Raw genomic sequence first — 16,325 nt, 5'->3', positions numbered from 1 at the left:
CCCAGGGCTGATCTCCTTCAGAATGGACTGGTTGGATCTCCTTGCAGTCCAAGGGACTCGCAAAAGTCTTCTCCAACACCATAGTTCAAAAGCATCAATTCTTTGGCACTCAGCCTTCTTCACAGTCCAACTCTCACATCCATACATGACCACTGGAAAAACCATAGCCTTGACTAGATGAACCTTTGTTGGCAAAGTGATGTCTCTGCTTTTGAATATGCCATCTAGATTGGACATAACTTTCCTTCCAAGGAGTAAGCGTCTTTTGATTTCATGGCTGCAGTCACCATCTGCAGTGATTTTGGAGCCCCAAAAAATAAAGTTTGACACTGTTTCCACTGTTTCCCCATCTATTTCCCATGAAGTGATGGGACCAGATGCCATGATCTTCGTTTTCTGAATGTTGAGCTTTAAGCCAACTTTTTCACTCTCCATTTATCTACACTCAAATTTAAAATTTTTGCATATCCTTCTGTTATTAGCATAAAGTATTTCTCATAACTGGTATGCAGAAATCTCTCTTAAATTGTATTATAATTATTGTATATCTAGAAGTAACTATTCTTAGGGAATACCAGTGATGTTATATCAATAGTTTACACATTATAAAATCACTATAGTCTTGTAAAAATTTGACTATAAACAAATTTGAACGATAACAAGGATGATACAGATTTTAAAATCTTGACTCTGAATCCCAACCATATTATCCCAGAAACTTTATTACCTGTACCGTTATACTACAAATAAAATATTTGTAGCTATATATTTTTAGCTGCTTAAAGAAAACATTATGTATATATACTTATTCTTTTAATCTTATGATTATAGAATTTTAAGAACTCTTTAATTATTTTATGATGATCAATAACAATGAGGAAAATAAAATTATAAAAATGAAAACATTTATAAGTTAATAATAAATTATGCCCATTAAAACAAAGTTAATAGAACTAGTACATTTTTAATGAGATCATTAATATTGCTTACATTTCCTTAATTTAATTTTTATTATTATTGTTATATCTCACCTTATTCTCAAAATATACTGCTATTTACAAAAATAAGATATTGTGTAACATTATAAACTAGAGCTTCCCTGGTGGCTCAGTGGCAAAGAATCCGCCTGCCAACGCAAAAGACTCGGGTTTGATCCCTGGATTGGGAAGAATCCCTAGAGAAGGATATGGCAACCCACTCCAGTATTCTTGCCTAGGAAATACCATGAACAGAGGAGTCTAGTGGGCTATAGTCCATGGGGTCACAAAAGAGTTGGACACACCTTAGCAACTAAACAATAACAACATTATAAACTAAAAGATAAACACACACAAATGTATATTTTATTCTTACACTAAATGGAGCCACAGATAAAACTAGATCACAAAATGCATTTTATGTTGTACAGAATCACTAACATTAGATTAAAATTTTCATTCTAAGATTTCTCTGAGTCAATATGAACAAGGAAACATAAACAGCAATATAATTTAGAGACTCAAGAAAACACAAAGCCAAAATGATTGTATCACCCCTTTGGCATCAATGAATTCTTACAGTCATAGGAAATAAACACACACTTTTAAGGGTCTATATTTCTCAATATGACAGAAAGTTAACAAAGGTAAAAAAGTAACTAAAGTTAGAAGCCCATTTTTGGAGCCATTCCTTTATATCAGGGGGAAAAAAAAAAGTTTTCTGTATAAGACCTGGATATCAATATCTTTAACAGTGTTCCCAGACAAGTCCAATGTGCTGCCAATTTTGAGAACCAGAACTTGGCTAAACAAATGGGTCTTCACAGCATGGCTGCCAGATGGGTGGCCTCACCTGGGAACTTAAAAATGTAAATATTAGGGTCCAACCCAGACCTACTGAATCAGAAATTCTAGAGTGAGTCCAAGATTCCTGTCTTTTAACAAGCTCTCCAAGTGATTCTGATGTGTAATGGGGAACCACTGGACTAAAACAATTCCCAGGAAGCAGAATGAGATTGCATTCTACCAACAAAATGTGGGTTCTGGACTTAAAGAAGAAAAGAAGGCAAGAATGGGTTTGGATACTGGATATTTCTTTTCTTTTTTTAAGATTTTTTTTGACGTGGACCATTTTTAACCCCTTATTACATTTGTTACAATACTGCTTCTAAGTTTTGTTTTGTTTTTGGCCACGAGGCATGCGGGATATTAGCTTTCCAACCAGGAATTGAACCTCCTGCAGTAGAAGGTGAAGTCAACCTCTGGACCACGATGGAAGTCTCTGGACACTTCTAGATTACTGCTTTCTCTCCAAACTACCATCACTAACACTTCACTCATCTACCCTTCCTTTTTATTCTGAATTATTTATATAGTACCAGTTGTCTTGTTTCTTCATCTCCTATGGCATAAAACTGCAAACAAATCAGGTCAGAAATCTTAAAAATGCTTGGTTCTTAAGCAAAAGATATTTCCAAGATGAGGGAAGTTATGTAAGATCACAGATTAGAGCATCTGTGATTTGGCTGCAAAGGTTCCATCTCCCAAGGTTACTAAAGTGTGCACCAAGGCAAGCTGTTTAACATCTTTAAACCTTGGTTTGCTGGCATGTAAAACAGGGATAATTACACAAACCAGCAAAGTTCACTGGGAGGACTTAATGTGATTATGTATGAAAGGCATCCTCATAATGCCTATCACATAATAAACAATTAATACTGATTTCATTTCTAAGATGCTTCACTATGAAAGCTATCAGGGCTCATTTATCAGACCTCCCTGTTACTTGTGTACAGTCAAAGAGGACATGCTGAGGAAACAGACCTATGTAAATATCTGAATTTGAAAATTCATAAACTTGGCATTTTTCCCCTTTTTCATGAACAGTCTCCACTTAATTGTAGATATTATTCTTTGAAATAGGCAAATCAAAGGTAGGTTTTAAGTATAAATTAGATGTAATTTTTAATTCTAACATTTATTAATGATAAATCAGTAATCTTATGTTTCCAGAGAAAAATGACTTAAAGAAGATATAACTGAACTTACATAACATCCTTTCATTAGCCATTACATTATCGATGAATTGTTGAGCCTACTGACCTTAGTACCTATCATGTGTAAAACTATGCATGATTTTTAATAAATCCACTTAAAGCATCTTTTGTAGATACTTTTAAAATAAACACTATGGAGTTAATCTAAGGAGAGACATATTCATTCATTTAGTCATGAAAAGATAACAGCTGTTCTATCTCTTACATCACATTTTAAACTTCCATCCTTTGGTTATCTGACCATTAATACAGAACTAAAGTATAAACAGACATCTCTTGTAAACTATTTTTAATAAACTGTTTTTAGTCTGATCTGCTACACGTGATAACTAAGACAAAACTACTCTTCTTGGATAATAATGTTATAAAGAACTTGAAGAAAATGAGTTCTAAACAACAAATCTACTGAGATTTACTCAAACCATGAGACTGAGAAAGTGTATTTTGAATTTCATTATGACTGTAGTTCTAAAAGACAGACTTTGTAAGACCAATGTAAATAATTCTTCAGTGGAAAAGTCTGTGCTAGATAGGATTACTACCACCTTTACCCACAGTTTATGGTTGAATTTGAATATCATATAAACTCTCAGGAAAATTTTATGTTCTTAATGTCAGAGATATTTGAATGGATGCATTAAAGTCACATCATCTTACAAATAAATATCTTTTTAATATGCAAACACAGGCATCACATTTAAGCAAAAACCTTCACACCATAAAGAAAATGCATTGCCTTCCCTTGCTTGTATTTCTAAGTCTACAAAGTGAATACACAACAAATGTAGAAGATAAGAGGTTTCTTTCTTCCTCTATTAAAGCTCACTGTATATTTTTATACTAAGCATTATGTTGACTTTGTTAACTTTTACTCAATTTATTTTAATATCTCAAAATGTAGAGAAAAGTTTAATTTCAATTCAGTAAATTTCTTTTAAGTGGACAGAAATTTAAAAATCCACTTTATGTCAATCCTTGGTGGTTGAAAATATTAAACTAAATTAATAATGTTAATAATGAGGCTTAAAATGTCAAATTGAAAGGAGAACTAAATCAAGTAGGTGCAGGTGAAGAAATGTTTCCATTAGAATAAAATTATCTAAGAAGTATGAATACAGATTACAAAAAGAGATGAATTTAGCTAAATAGGAAGCCACTTAATAAAGTAACCTGAAGCATTTCCAAGGCACTTGTTTTAGTGCCTGTAGTTAGGAAAAACAAAAAACGGAAAATATTATGGAGACTAGATCCTAATGAGCTTACAACCTCGTGGAAAAAAATAAAATAAATCCAGATGGCTATTTGCAGAAAACTCAATTGATGGAATTAATTTTAAATATTTGGAAAGTAAAGATAGCCATGAAGTATGTTACTGAAATAAATGATAATTCTAAATTTAGAAAAAAGGCCTCTCTTTCCATCTCAACCATGTCTGCCCTCCACTTGCAGATATAGCTTCTTTAACAAACATTCTGAAGTTTAAATGATACTATTTCCTTCCTGGCATTTTGACCACTGCAAATAACCTCTCTACTGTCATAGTCAACTTCTGGTCAAGTTCACTACTCAGTGCCCTGAAACCTCAATATAATGACATTGATTTGGGGGATCTATAATGTTATTTTGTAGACATTCTGCACATAATATTTTGTCACATATTTTCCACTGCCATCAAATATATGATGCTGACTTTAGAAGCAATTTACTGTTACTTTTTCTAGAGAGAGAACTTGTTTGCATCTTTACATTTATTTTTGTGAATTCCTCTATTCTCTTTTAGAGACCAATCCCCTTCCCCGTATGCTTGACAATAATTCAATGCATACTGGGGGTGGAATGTGTTACATACAAAGCAGAAAATTCTTCTCTTGTACCCGAAAGAGGCAATCATCATCAATGATAAAACAGCATTGCCTCTGCCCTCCTGAGCTTGTGGTCCAGGGAAGATACACAAGGTCTTTACAGAGATGTTTCTCTCTGTTGTTGCTCAGTCGCTGAGTCATGTCTGTTTTCGACCCCATAGACTGCAGCATGCCAGGCTTCCCTGTTCTTCACTATTTCCTGGAATTTGCTCAAACTCATGTCCATTGAGTTGATGATGCTATCCAACCATCTCATCCTCTATTGACTCCTTCTCCTCCTGTCTTCAATCTTTTCCAGCATCAGAGTCTTTTTCAATGAATCGGCTCTTCACATCAGGTGGCCAAATTATTGGAGCTTCAGCTTCAGCATCAGTCCTTCCAATGAATATTCAGGGAAGGAATATTCCTTCCCTGAATATTCCTTTAAGATTGACTGGTTTGATCTCCCTTCAGTCCAAGGAATTCTCAAGAGTCTTCCCCAGTACCACAATTCAAAAGCATCAATTCTTTGGCATTCAGCATCTTTATGGTCCAACTCTCACATACTAAATGACTACTGCAAAAACCATAGCTTTGACTATACAGATTTTGTCAGCAAAGTGATGTCTCTGCTTTTTTCCTCTCTAGCTCATGTCAATAAAACGTCTTCTCACAGTTGGGAGACATAAGTATGTACATCCTAAGAATTTTAAGATATGAAAAATATGATAAACAGTAACAAAAGGCCAATAAAATTTTGGAAAAATTTCTACAACATTTGTAACAGATTTTTTAAAAAAATCACCTCAATGCTTTGCTACTGCTGCTGCTAAGTCACTTCAGTCGTGTCCGACTCTGTGTGACCCCATAGATGGGCAGCCCACCAGGCTCCTCCGTCCCTGGGATTCTCCAGGCAAGAACACTGGAGTGGGTTGCCATTTCCCTCTCCAATGCATGAAAGTGAAAAGTGAAAGTGAAGTTGCTCAGTCCTGTCCGACTCTTAGCAACCCCATGGACTGCAGCCCACCAGGCTCCTCCATCCATGGGATTTTCCAGGCAAGAGTACTGGAGTGGGGTGCCATTGCCTTCTCCACCTCAATGCTTTAAAAGATCTTATATCTAGGACCCGCAACTACAGAAGCCCATGTGTCTAGAGCCCATGCACAATAAAGCAGCTACCACAATGAAAAGCACACACACTGCAATGAAGAGTAAACCCAGGTCACAAAACTAGAGAAAGCCCACACGCAGCCAGGAAGACCCAGTGCACCCCATAAGAAAAAATAAGCACTATAAACTGAAAACCAAGCAAAGAGCACAAACAGGAGATACACAGAGAAATACACTTGAACAAGGTACAAAGGGAAAAAGGTTACTCTCTCTCTGTTTTAGGGAAATGAAAAGAATGCAGTTAGCTGATATTTAATAGCTTTAATACACATAAAAAAATAATTCAATACTCAATTGTTTGGCAAGCATACTGAAAAACAGACACCATCATGTACTGCTTTCAAAAACAGTACATTTTGCCAAGTAACACAAAATTATAAACCAAGTGTTTTAAAACATAATTAATAATATAAGAATTCTACTCTGTATGCTTTTTAACTCTCAGGATGTAATCTACAATATGTGTAAAGTTGCATAGTGTTCAGGGAAGGTTGATTAAATTTGTGTATAATCAAATAGTGAGGAATTAAATTACTGTGTTATGGTGCATCCTGTTAATGGAAAACTATTGCCCCATTTTAAAAAGTATTGGTAAATAATTGCTTACCAATTGTATATAAAATTAAAAGCATATTAGAAAACAATGTGATTAACAGAACCTATTTTTGCTTATCAAATATATGTATATATACACACACAATGCTTTTTATCATGGTGGCAAGATTATAGTTATTGCCATTTTTTCCCTTTGTTATTTATATTTAAACATTTGCCTACAATAAGAATACATTTCTTCTTTTGTGGGGAAAAAGTATTTTTGTAACAATAAAAAAGTTAAAGTCTTAAAATAATCAGTAAATGGTCTTTACCCTTAGTGTGATTTTAGTTCACTTATATTGTTCACCAAAATCCAAATTTGGAGAATCTTTTCAGGTATTATTAAAGATAGAGACAACCAAGACAGACCTGTAGACCTCAGTGTCTACACTGGGCCTCTCCTGAGTGTGACACATGTATTCACGTCTATGCTGCTTCCATGTCTGATTAAGCTTGCGATTCTCACAGACCAGATGCTTAGGAAATACATGTCTAATTTAAGAATGAGTTGTGTGTCTAGTCAAGGGTACCTCTTCATCCTCCAGACAATAAAGATCTTTGAATATTTGATAAATCTGCATATACAAAGGTCATTAGATGATATTAATATATATGTGATTGATATGTGATATATAAACAGTTAATATGTGGTATATAGTATGTTCAAATTTTCAAGTTGTCTTCACATAAGAATTAAATCTAATTTACCTTACTTGAGAAAATATTTTATTCCTCCATATTTTGTATAACTATAACAATTTTGTACAGAAGTTAGAATACAAATAAATTTATTTCATCTTAATGTGGTTAAAGGGAAAGTACATTTAAAAATTATATAATGAAAATGAATTCAAAAATTTTGAAAGTAACTCTAAAACTATGACATACAAGTTATTTGATTATTAAACAGTGACCATTGGTAGCATATGGTAAATCATACGCTATATTATGAATATATTGTTAAAACTTTACCATATAGGGCAAATACATTACCTAACAAGCTATATTATTTTAGGAATGGTTTACAAGTATTATTTTCAGCATAGATTTCTCTTAAATTCCATGTTTTAGAGCAACTGTAGTTAAGTTTTTAAAAATATTATTAAGTTAAAATACACCAAAATAAAATTAAAGTGACTTAATTCACTTAATTAAAACAAATTATTGATAATGTATGAAAAAATAAAGAGTAGGTGCTTAACTCAAGGTCAACCTAAAATGACAGCCATTTTTTTGTGTTTTAGAGGTGCAATTACGCTTTATATTCAGTCCTGTGAAAACACTGCCAGAAATGCTATTTCCCACAAGTGTTAAAACAGTTAAGAGAAAATTACTACAGTTTAATTTTGATTTTGCCTGTTTGCATTTTTATTTTCATTTTAGCCAAACTGTTTCTAAAGCCTACTATTTAACCATTATTCTAGATTTATAAAACTGGATCTTTCAGAAATTATGTTGGAAGAGTGTTGAAGCATTTAAATTGGCCTATAAAATATTGGCTTCCCAGACAGGACTCCGAGAAAGCCGTGATCCTGGCATTTAATGTCTAAGAGAGTAAAGCTTTGCAAATTGTTATTGTTGCAGAGCAGAAAACATTAAAATATTTTCGGGTTTACTGAAGCCTTTATCCACATTTATATCTAGCACTTAGACACATTATGGTATGCACAGTTATGTCACAGAGACAGCTTGCATTATTTATGTGGCTTTTAGTTTATAATGATGTCAAGCCTGTACAAATGCACAATGCTGATAGGAATGTAGGTCCCCTGGCAACAGTGTGGACTACAGCTCATTCCCATCTCAAAGACAACAGTCAGTGCTATGAAATGAAAATTTCAGAAAAAGTACTTCCAGCTTTGTAAACAAGCAACACACGGAATTATATTCTATCTAATCTGCATGTTGAATGAGATGGTTCATACTCAAACAGCTTCTCAATAATCTATAAGCAAACCTTAAAATGCAAGGCATTTAAAAATACCCATCTTTTTTTGTCAAGATGTTAATAAAATCAGTACATTTGGTTTTGATCTTAAAGAAAAGCAAGAGTCATTTTGATTAGGGGTAGAGAAGAAAACACACAGGCAAAAAGACTTGAGAACAAAGGTTGGGTATCTTACATGAATGAGGCAACACAGAGGGTGCCTTGAAATTACATGTCTTCTAGATTAACACAGGGTAGTTTTCTCCCATGCAATTTCCCAATTATAATAGTTACTTTATAGCACACACATTTTGTTGTTTTTGAATAAAATCATCTTTGAATTTTTCTGTTGCTTCATTTTTCCTGAAATATTTTGTCCTAAATTTTTTAATTAGTCACTGGATTTAGAGGAAAATGAGTCAGCTCTGATCAAAATTGGAAATAGTTGCTAAGAAAGCCACCCTCTTCTAGCAATACCCTCCCCACTTTCTCCCATATATGGCTGCTAAGAATGAGGTTTTAGAACCATCTAGAAGTTATACTAAAAGTACAGAGTCCCAGCTCTAGCCCGAATATTCTGATTTTTCAAGTGTCAGAATCTGCTTTTAAATAAATGTATTACATATTTAAATATTAATAAACACAGAAACGTGATCAGAGTTCCTTGATGTATAGTTTGCAAAACTTCTCTAGAGCTTCTGTGAGCAGTCAGAAACCACTGCCCCAGAATATGCATGTGTATTCTACTAGATACAATTCCATATGAACAATAAATAGAGAGAGCTTAATCTGCCTGAGGGAACGATTTAAGGCTCCTACAAAACCTTAATAGCAGACCTTACTTAACCAACAGATAGGCATTTACTGAAGTCAAATAAAATGGAATTGAGGGCCAAGGGCTCAAAACTTTGCTCTTCTTGCTTCCAGCTGTGAAAATGAATAAGCTGGATCAAACAAAGGCTTTCTTGTGAGATAAAAATGATCATAAAATTTATGGTACTTAGCTATGAGCCAATTCACCAATTTACACACTATGGTAAAGTTGACTTGGCTTGTTGAACTGATTATGGAGGTTAGAGGAGAGGATTCTGAGGTCTTATAAAATTACAAACTGAGGGAAATCATGCACGACACTCCTATAGCATCAATGTTCTAAACTTAATATGAATTAGCTACAAAGCTTAGATGCTAGGTAATACAAATGCCTTGATTTAATACTAAGCAAATAATTTTTTAAAACAATTCTCAGTTAAGATTCATGTTTTTCCAAGTTCTGTAGGAGTTCCTGGAGCATGAATGGATATAAATCCATTTTGCTTCTGTGTTTTGTGTGTGTGTGTGTGTGTGTTGTTGTTGTTGTTATTGTTTAACTAGATCATGGTTCTTTTCCCAAAATACCAAGAAAATAATTTTTCTACTAAATATTCCCTCTCACTGCCTAAGTTAAAGGAAATGGAAATTTCATCCAACTCAAATCTCAAAAGAACATGCAAATTGCAATGATATTTACATTGAGTAGGTTTTACTTTATTATTTCCCCAGATTATAATTGAGAACAATACGTATTTTTAAATAAATATTTAGATTTCAATCCTAGGAAAAAATATCATGCCAGGTGCCCTTAGTTGGTCCCTGCTGAGCAGGATGAAGGGAGAATCCACTCACAAGCCCCATGCCAAGACCACGGCCACACAGAAGAAGCCCCAGAAGAAGAGAAGACTATTTTTAATTCACATACATATGTTGAATGAAATAGCTGTATGGAATGATGTTACTCTCCCACAAACAAAAAAAGTAAAATAAAGATATAACCCTTATTATAGACCCAGAGTTCACTTTAGATCCTCAAGTATAAAGACTTGTCTGTTAAACTGTAAACACAAACCAAAGAGTGTCCCTTGGAATATCACTTCACTTTGTTAGCCTTTACCATTTCATTTCCATGATGAAAAACACAAGACTTATCAAAGATTCAACTACACAATGAAAACCTCCCTACATATTCCTACTCAATCATGATAGACATTCTACTGCTTCACTAGGTATATAAAGTGAGAGAATATTCTGAAATACAGTAATGTGACTTGTTTTTCTTTGTACTAACTTGTGAATGACCTTCGCCACCCTAAGCCAGAAGCAGTCTTTGCCTTAAGGTGAAGTGAAATCATAGCATGAAAGAATTGGTGTAGAGCTTTTGTATTTTCAAGAGTGCTCTTGAAAACTATTTCAGACACAACAGTCTAAAAATCTGGCTTTAAATCTCTACAGCCAGATACCTGAGAGAGAAAAAATATTTTCTAAATGGAAAAGCTCCTCTTTAAAAATAAAACAACAACAACAACAAAAAGACCAAAGAGAATTCGGGTAAACTGAGCTTGTGCTATATGCTGTGCTTAGTTGCTCAGTCATGTCCAACTCTTTGAGCCCCTGTGGTCTATAGCCCACCGGGCTCTTTTGTCCATGGCATTCTCCAGGCAAGAATACTGGAGTGGGTTGCCATGCCCTGCTCCAGGAGATCTTCCCAATTCAGGGATCAAACCTAGGTCTCCCATATTGCAGGCAGATTCTTTACCATCTGAGCCATAGGGAAGTTTGGAGTTCTACTACAAACCAGGGAGTAGGATAAATGACACATAAGAACTACTTCACAAAGTAAAAGGGAAAAAGAAAAAAAACAGAGAGGAAGGCAAGAGGAGATGGAAGCTTAGGGACTGCACCCTTCTCCGGGACTCACTGTCCTGTAGTGCTCATCCATTAAACATTATCTGATTAAGTATTCCTATTTAGGATATATTTAACTTTGTGCCTTGCAGCCTTTAATTATAAAGTATCAATATATTGATCCTAATCATCAACTAACTCATTCAGCAAATAATTACTGGTACTTAATTATATAACGAATCTTTAAAATAATGCAATGGAAGGGAATCACAGTCCTTGAAATTCCTCAGGGAATCTGCAGTCTACTGGAGGTGGTGGGGGTGAGAGGCAGAGACAAACAAGTTAAAAGTCAATTATATTACTCTGCTTATATGTTGTCATAGTTCTATTTGCACTTTTACCACCTCGAAATGAGTCTCTCTTTTTCTTTACAAAAATATAGATTATTAATGAAGCACAGCTTTGCATGAGCCACAGACACTTTCTGAAATCACCCTGTTCTTTTTTATGAGAGAAGCAGCCTGAGAAAACTTTTGTATACTGAAATTACAAAACTTATCTGCCAATTGTCAGAAGTGATCAAAACATGGCAGCATTCATATCTGCTACTCTATATAGTTTGGGCAACGTGGTTGCAGATGTTTAAATAAAATGATGGTAAAACTGGAACCATTTGAATGGAACACAACAAAAGAGAGCTCAAAAAATCAGGGTGAAAAAGTCAAGCCAGGAAAATAAAGTCACTGAACACTAAAGACACAGTGATCCCCTTGAATGCAAGGTCAAGTTGGCCGGGCCAACAATGGACTGGACAGCAGATACGCCTTTAGTTTTCTTTGAAGCAGCAACCATAGGAGCTGGGGGTCATAAAGCTTTACCAGAGAAGTGTGAAGGTATAAAGGTTTTGAAAAGATTCTCTGTAATATAAACGGGGAGTTCTTTGTCGTCTTCAGTAACAGTTCCTTGAAATCATTAAAAGGAAAAAAGAAAAATGGGAGCTTGTAGGGAGTATTATTTGCAGACTACAAAACAGGGGAAGGAATGAGTTATTAAAACTTGAAAGAAAAGACCAAAATAAACGATTATAAAGAACAAGACTGGAAGAAGAGCAAAAGGGCAAGATGATGGAGGAGAAGTTTGAAAAGGAAGAAAAGAGGAAAAGAAATTTGGAGAAGAGATGAATGTATAACTCCTTCTGGATCCTGGGCAATATTACAAATTATTTTTACTTATGCATGCTTTTCTCTGGTTTCTATGACTTTTTTGTAAGTAAAAGAGTAGTTTACTTGGAGAAGAACATAGAGACCAAGGAAATGGGGATTGTGTCATCTATCCTCATCAAACAGTTGCAAAACATTGAAACACAATAAAAATGAATATTAATGCACAAAGACTTCATGAGGTATAATAAGTTGCGTACACATTTAAGGCAGTCTATGAAATGTATTTTTCTAAATTTTTTAAATTAAAAAAATGTTGTTAATTTTTATTAGAGTATAGTTGCTTTACGATGTTGTGTTAGTTTCTACCACACAGCAAAATGAATCAGCTATATGTGCAATGTGTGCGTGTGTGTGCTAAGTCACTTCAGTTGTGTCCTACACTTTGCGCTCCCATGGACTGTAGCCCACCAGGCTCCTCGTCCATGAGATCCTCCAGGCAAGAATACTGGAGAGGGCTGCCATGCCTTCATCCAGGAGATCTTTCCCACCCAGGGATCAAACCCACATCTCTTGTCTCCTGCACTGTCAGGCAGGTTCTTTACCACTAGTGCCACCTGGGAAGCATATGTACATATATGTATACATACATCCCCTCTTTTTTGGATTTCCTTCCCATTTAGGTCACCACAGAGCACTGAGTAGAGTTTCCTGTCCTTTACAGTAGGTTCTCGTTAGCTATCTATTTTATACACAGTGTCATATCAATAGTGTATATATGTCAATCTCCCAATTCATTCCACTCCCCTCGACCCCCTTGGTATCCATTCTCTAATTCTGCTTTGCAAATAAGATCATCTATACCATTTTGGGGGACTTCTCCAATGGCTCAGCAGGTAAAGAATCCATCTGCAATGCAGGAGACACAGGAGATGTGGGTTTGATCCCTGGGTTGGGAAGATCCTCTGGAGGAGGAAATGGCAACCTACTCCACTGTGTTTTCCTGAAAAATTCTATGGACAGAAGAGCCTGGCATGCTATGGTCCAAAGGGTTGCAGAGTCTACGTGACTGAGCAGCTAAGCAAGCAAGAAAAATGATACCATTTTTCAAGATTCCATATATATGCATTAATATACAATATTTTTCTCTTTATGACTTTTATAAGAGCATTTACTACTTTTTAAATTAAATGTCTTCTTCAATATTGTAAGAAAGAATATACTTAGTCCACTTATTCTCTCACTTACACATTCATCTTTACAAGAGCACTAACAGGGTAAGGGTGGAGAAGGCAATGGCACCCACTCCAGTACTCTTGCCTGGAAAATCCCATGGATGGAGGAGCGTGGTGGGCTACAGTCCATGGGGTCGCTAAGAGTCGGACACGACTGAGCGACTTCACTTTCACTTTTCACTCTTATGCATTGGAGAAGGAAATGACAACCCACTCCAGTGTTCTTGCCTGGAGAATCCCAGGGACAGAGGAGCCTGGTGGGCTGCCGTCTATGGGGTCGCACAGAGTTGGACACGACTGAAGCGACTTAGCAGCAACAGGGTAAGGGGGCAAGGCAGGAATTTGGGCAGTGCTTAATAAACAGTTCCTAAGAGACATTTTCCAAATATGTGGTCACTTACATTGTATGATCCACCGACGGCCTGTGATTTTCCTCACCATGATGAATACTGGTTCCATTACCAAGTCCCCATCTGAATGTGTTTGAATCTTTAATTAATTTTTCTGAGATTGGCTGGTACCATTTACACAGGCTTCCTTTCTCAAAACTGCAAATGTCCATAGCTTGAAGAGAAAGGGACAGAGACAAGATGAGTTAATCACAAAACTGTATCAATAAATGGCAGTTTCCATCTGCATCAGCACTTTCTTACTCTTGGGGATTTTTAAAATTTTAAATCAAACTTTTCAACATTACTGAAATAATTAGGCTAATGCTTTATGTAATCACTCAAAGAGTTTTAAAGAAATATAGGTGTATTATATTCAAATATGTATAGTCACTGAAATGTGGAAATAAATGCACACACTGAAGAATCTGCTTTCATAAACAAGTAAGGTTTTCATTAGCTCCTAAAGCAGCACTTTAAGCATCACCAGTCTCTTCTGACACAACACTTACATTGCTTATATGACCTCCAAGTTCTGATAAGTCTGTTCTTTTGTCACAGTATTACTGGAAAACTAAATTCCAAATTACTTAAATTCAAAGCAATAAGATTGTCAACAGCTTTCATATTGAATCTCTTTCCTTGAAAGTTTTCAATATTCTTATGACTGTATTCCAATATCAAAAACTAAAAAAACCAGTAATTTTTAAAATACATAGGTTGTGTGTAAAAACAAAAGCTTTCTCTTCCTTTCCCCCTCCCTTTCTCTCTGCATGTGTTCATATGTCTGTCTGTTTTCAACCCTCTACTTCTTAAAGATTCAATGAGGTTTTGTGTATAAAATGGAAAGCCTGGTGTGTTAAAACAAATAAAAACCAAAACTCCAGTTTTTTTTAATTTTTAATTGGATGATAATTATGTTACAATATTTTAACAGTTTCTGCCATACATCAGCATGAATCAACCATGGGTATCTTTAGATGGTATAAACAATAACAGCATAGACTACCACTACCACCATTTAGAAACTTGGGTTCACAGTTTAACATAAAATTTGAGAAGGAAACACTCCATCAAAAAAAGTGATTTTAATCATGACATTCAAGTGTGTTATTTAATCACTGATATTAATATTGATCATATGATTATTCTGTGAAGAGGTTAAGTATTCAATAGAATCTTGTTCTTCACATAATTTTAAGAAGACCTTAAAAAGTATAGGTTTTTAAAAAATTATAGGACAGAGTTTCAGGCAAGCTATCTGCTGTACAATATTATACCTATAGCCAACAATGCCATATTGTACACTTAAAAATATATCAAGGGGGTAAATCTTATATTGTTGTTCTTATTATAATACAAAAATTACAAAATGTAAGACTGTAGATGACAGGAAGATTTATCACAATAGTTCATCTTGCAAGAGATAGAGGAGGAAAGACATACAATTTATTCAGAAATAAATGGCAATAATTCATGTTTAATCAAAATTAAACATCCTTATGATTTTAAAGTGATAATTTAATTGTAAGCATTCATTCAGGACATTTGGAGAACTTAACAAAACTTAACAAAACATCCCATCCAATCATCAATGACATTACTAAAATTTCTAAGCTGAACGGAGAAGAAAATCTGTATTCACTAAAATTGCTCACTAGGTGTAATTAATTAGATTTTGTGTAAACTTTTACAAAGATAACTTATGTGTGATTAGAAGAGGATTCTGTTGTCTTCCCATGAAGAAGACTGAATACCACAACATCTTCCATTATCCTACATCTGTGATACACTGTGTATCTTCCTGACCAACTTGAATTAATTACTGTCTCATCTCATTCACAGAGTGGATCAGCTTTGATTTTATGAGTTTCTTCAGCCTCATTTAGTTTACATGTGTATTTATATTTTTTAAGTTTTAGAATTCCTTGATGAGGCTGACACAGACAAATTAGAATGTCACTATAAGTGAAAAGGAACTAAATAGCCTCTTGATGAAAGTGAAAGTGGAGAGTGAAAAAGCTGGCTTAAAGCTCAACATTCAGAAAACGAAGATCATGGCATTCGGTCCCATCACTTCATGGGAAATAGATGAGGAAACAGTGGAAACAGTGTCAGACTTCATTTTGGGGGGGCTCCAAAATCACTGCAGATGGTGACTGCAGCCATGAAATTAAAAGACTCTTACTCCTTGGAAGGAAAGTTTAGATAGCATATTCAAAAGCAGAGACATTACTTTGCCAACAAAGGTCTGTCTAGTCAAGGCTATGGTTTTTCCTGTGGTCATGTATGGATGTGAGAGTTGGACTGT

The 16,325-nt window shown here is 34.9% G+C and overlaps 1 protein-coding gene across 1 annotated transcript in view; it reads right to left on the bottom strand.

Annotated features, from left to right (window-relative positions):
• The window catches only part of MALRD1 (MAM and LDL receptor class A domain containing 1), a 559,293-nt gene that overhangs the window by 374,011 nt on the left and 168,957 nt on the right, over positions 1-16,325 (bottom strand). Inside the window, exon 21 of the mRNA XM_010859895.1 lies at positions 14,027-14,189. Within this exon, the coding sequence (XP_010858197.1) occupies positions 14,027-14,189 (163 nt within the window). The remainder of the gene's footprint in view (positions 1-14,026; positions 14,190-16,325) is intronic.

Source organism: Bison bison, unplaced genomic scaffold, assembly GCF_000754665.1.
Source record: "Bison bison bison isolate TAMUID 2011002044 unplaced genomic scaffold, Bison_UMD1.0 scf7180017864461, whole genome shotgun sequence".
Taxonomy (NCBI): domain Eukaryota; kingdom Metazoa; phylum Chordata; class Mammalia; order Artiodactyla; family Bovidae; genus Bison; species Bison bison.
This window is presented reverse-complemented; position numbering and strand designations above follow the sequence as displayed.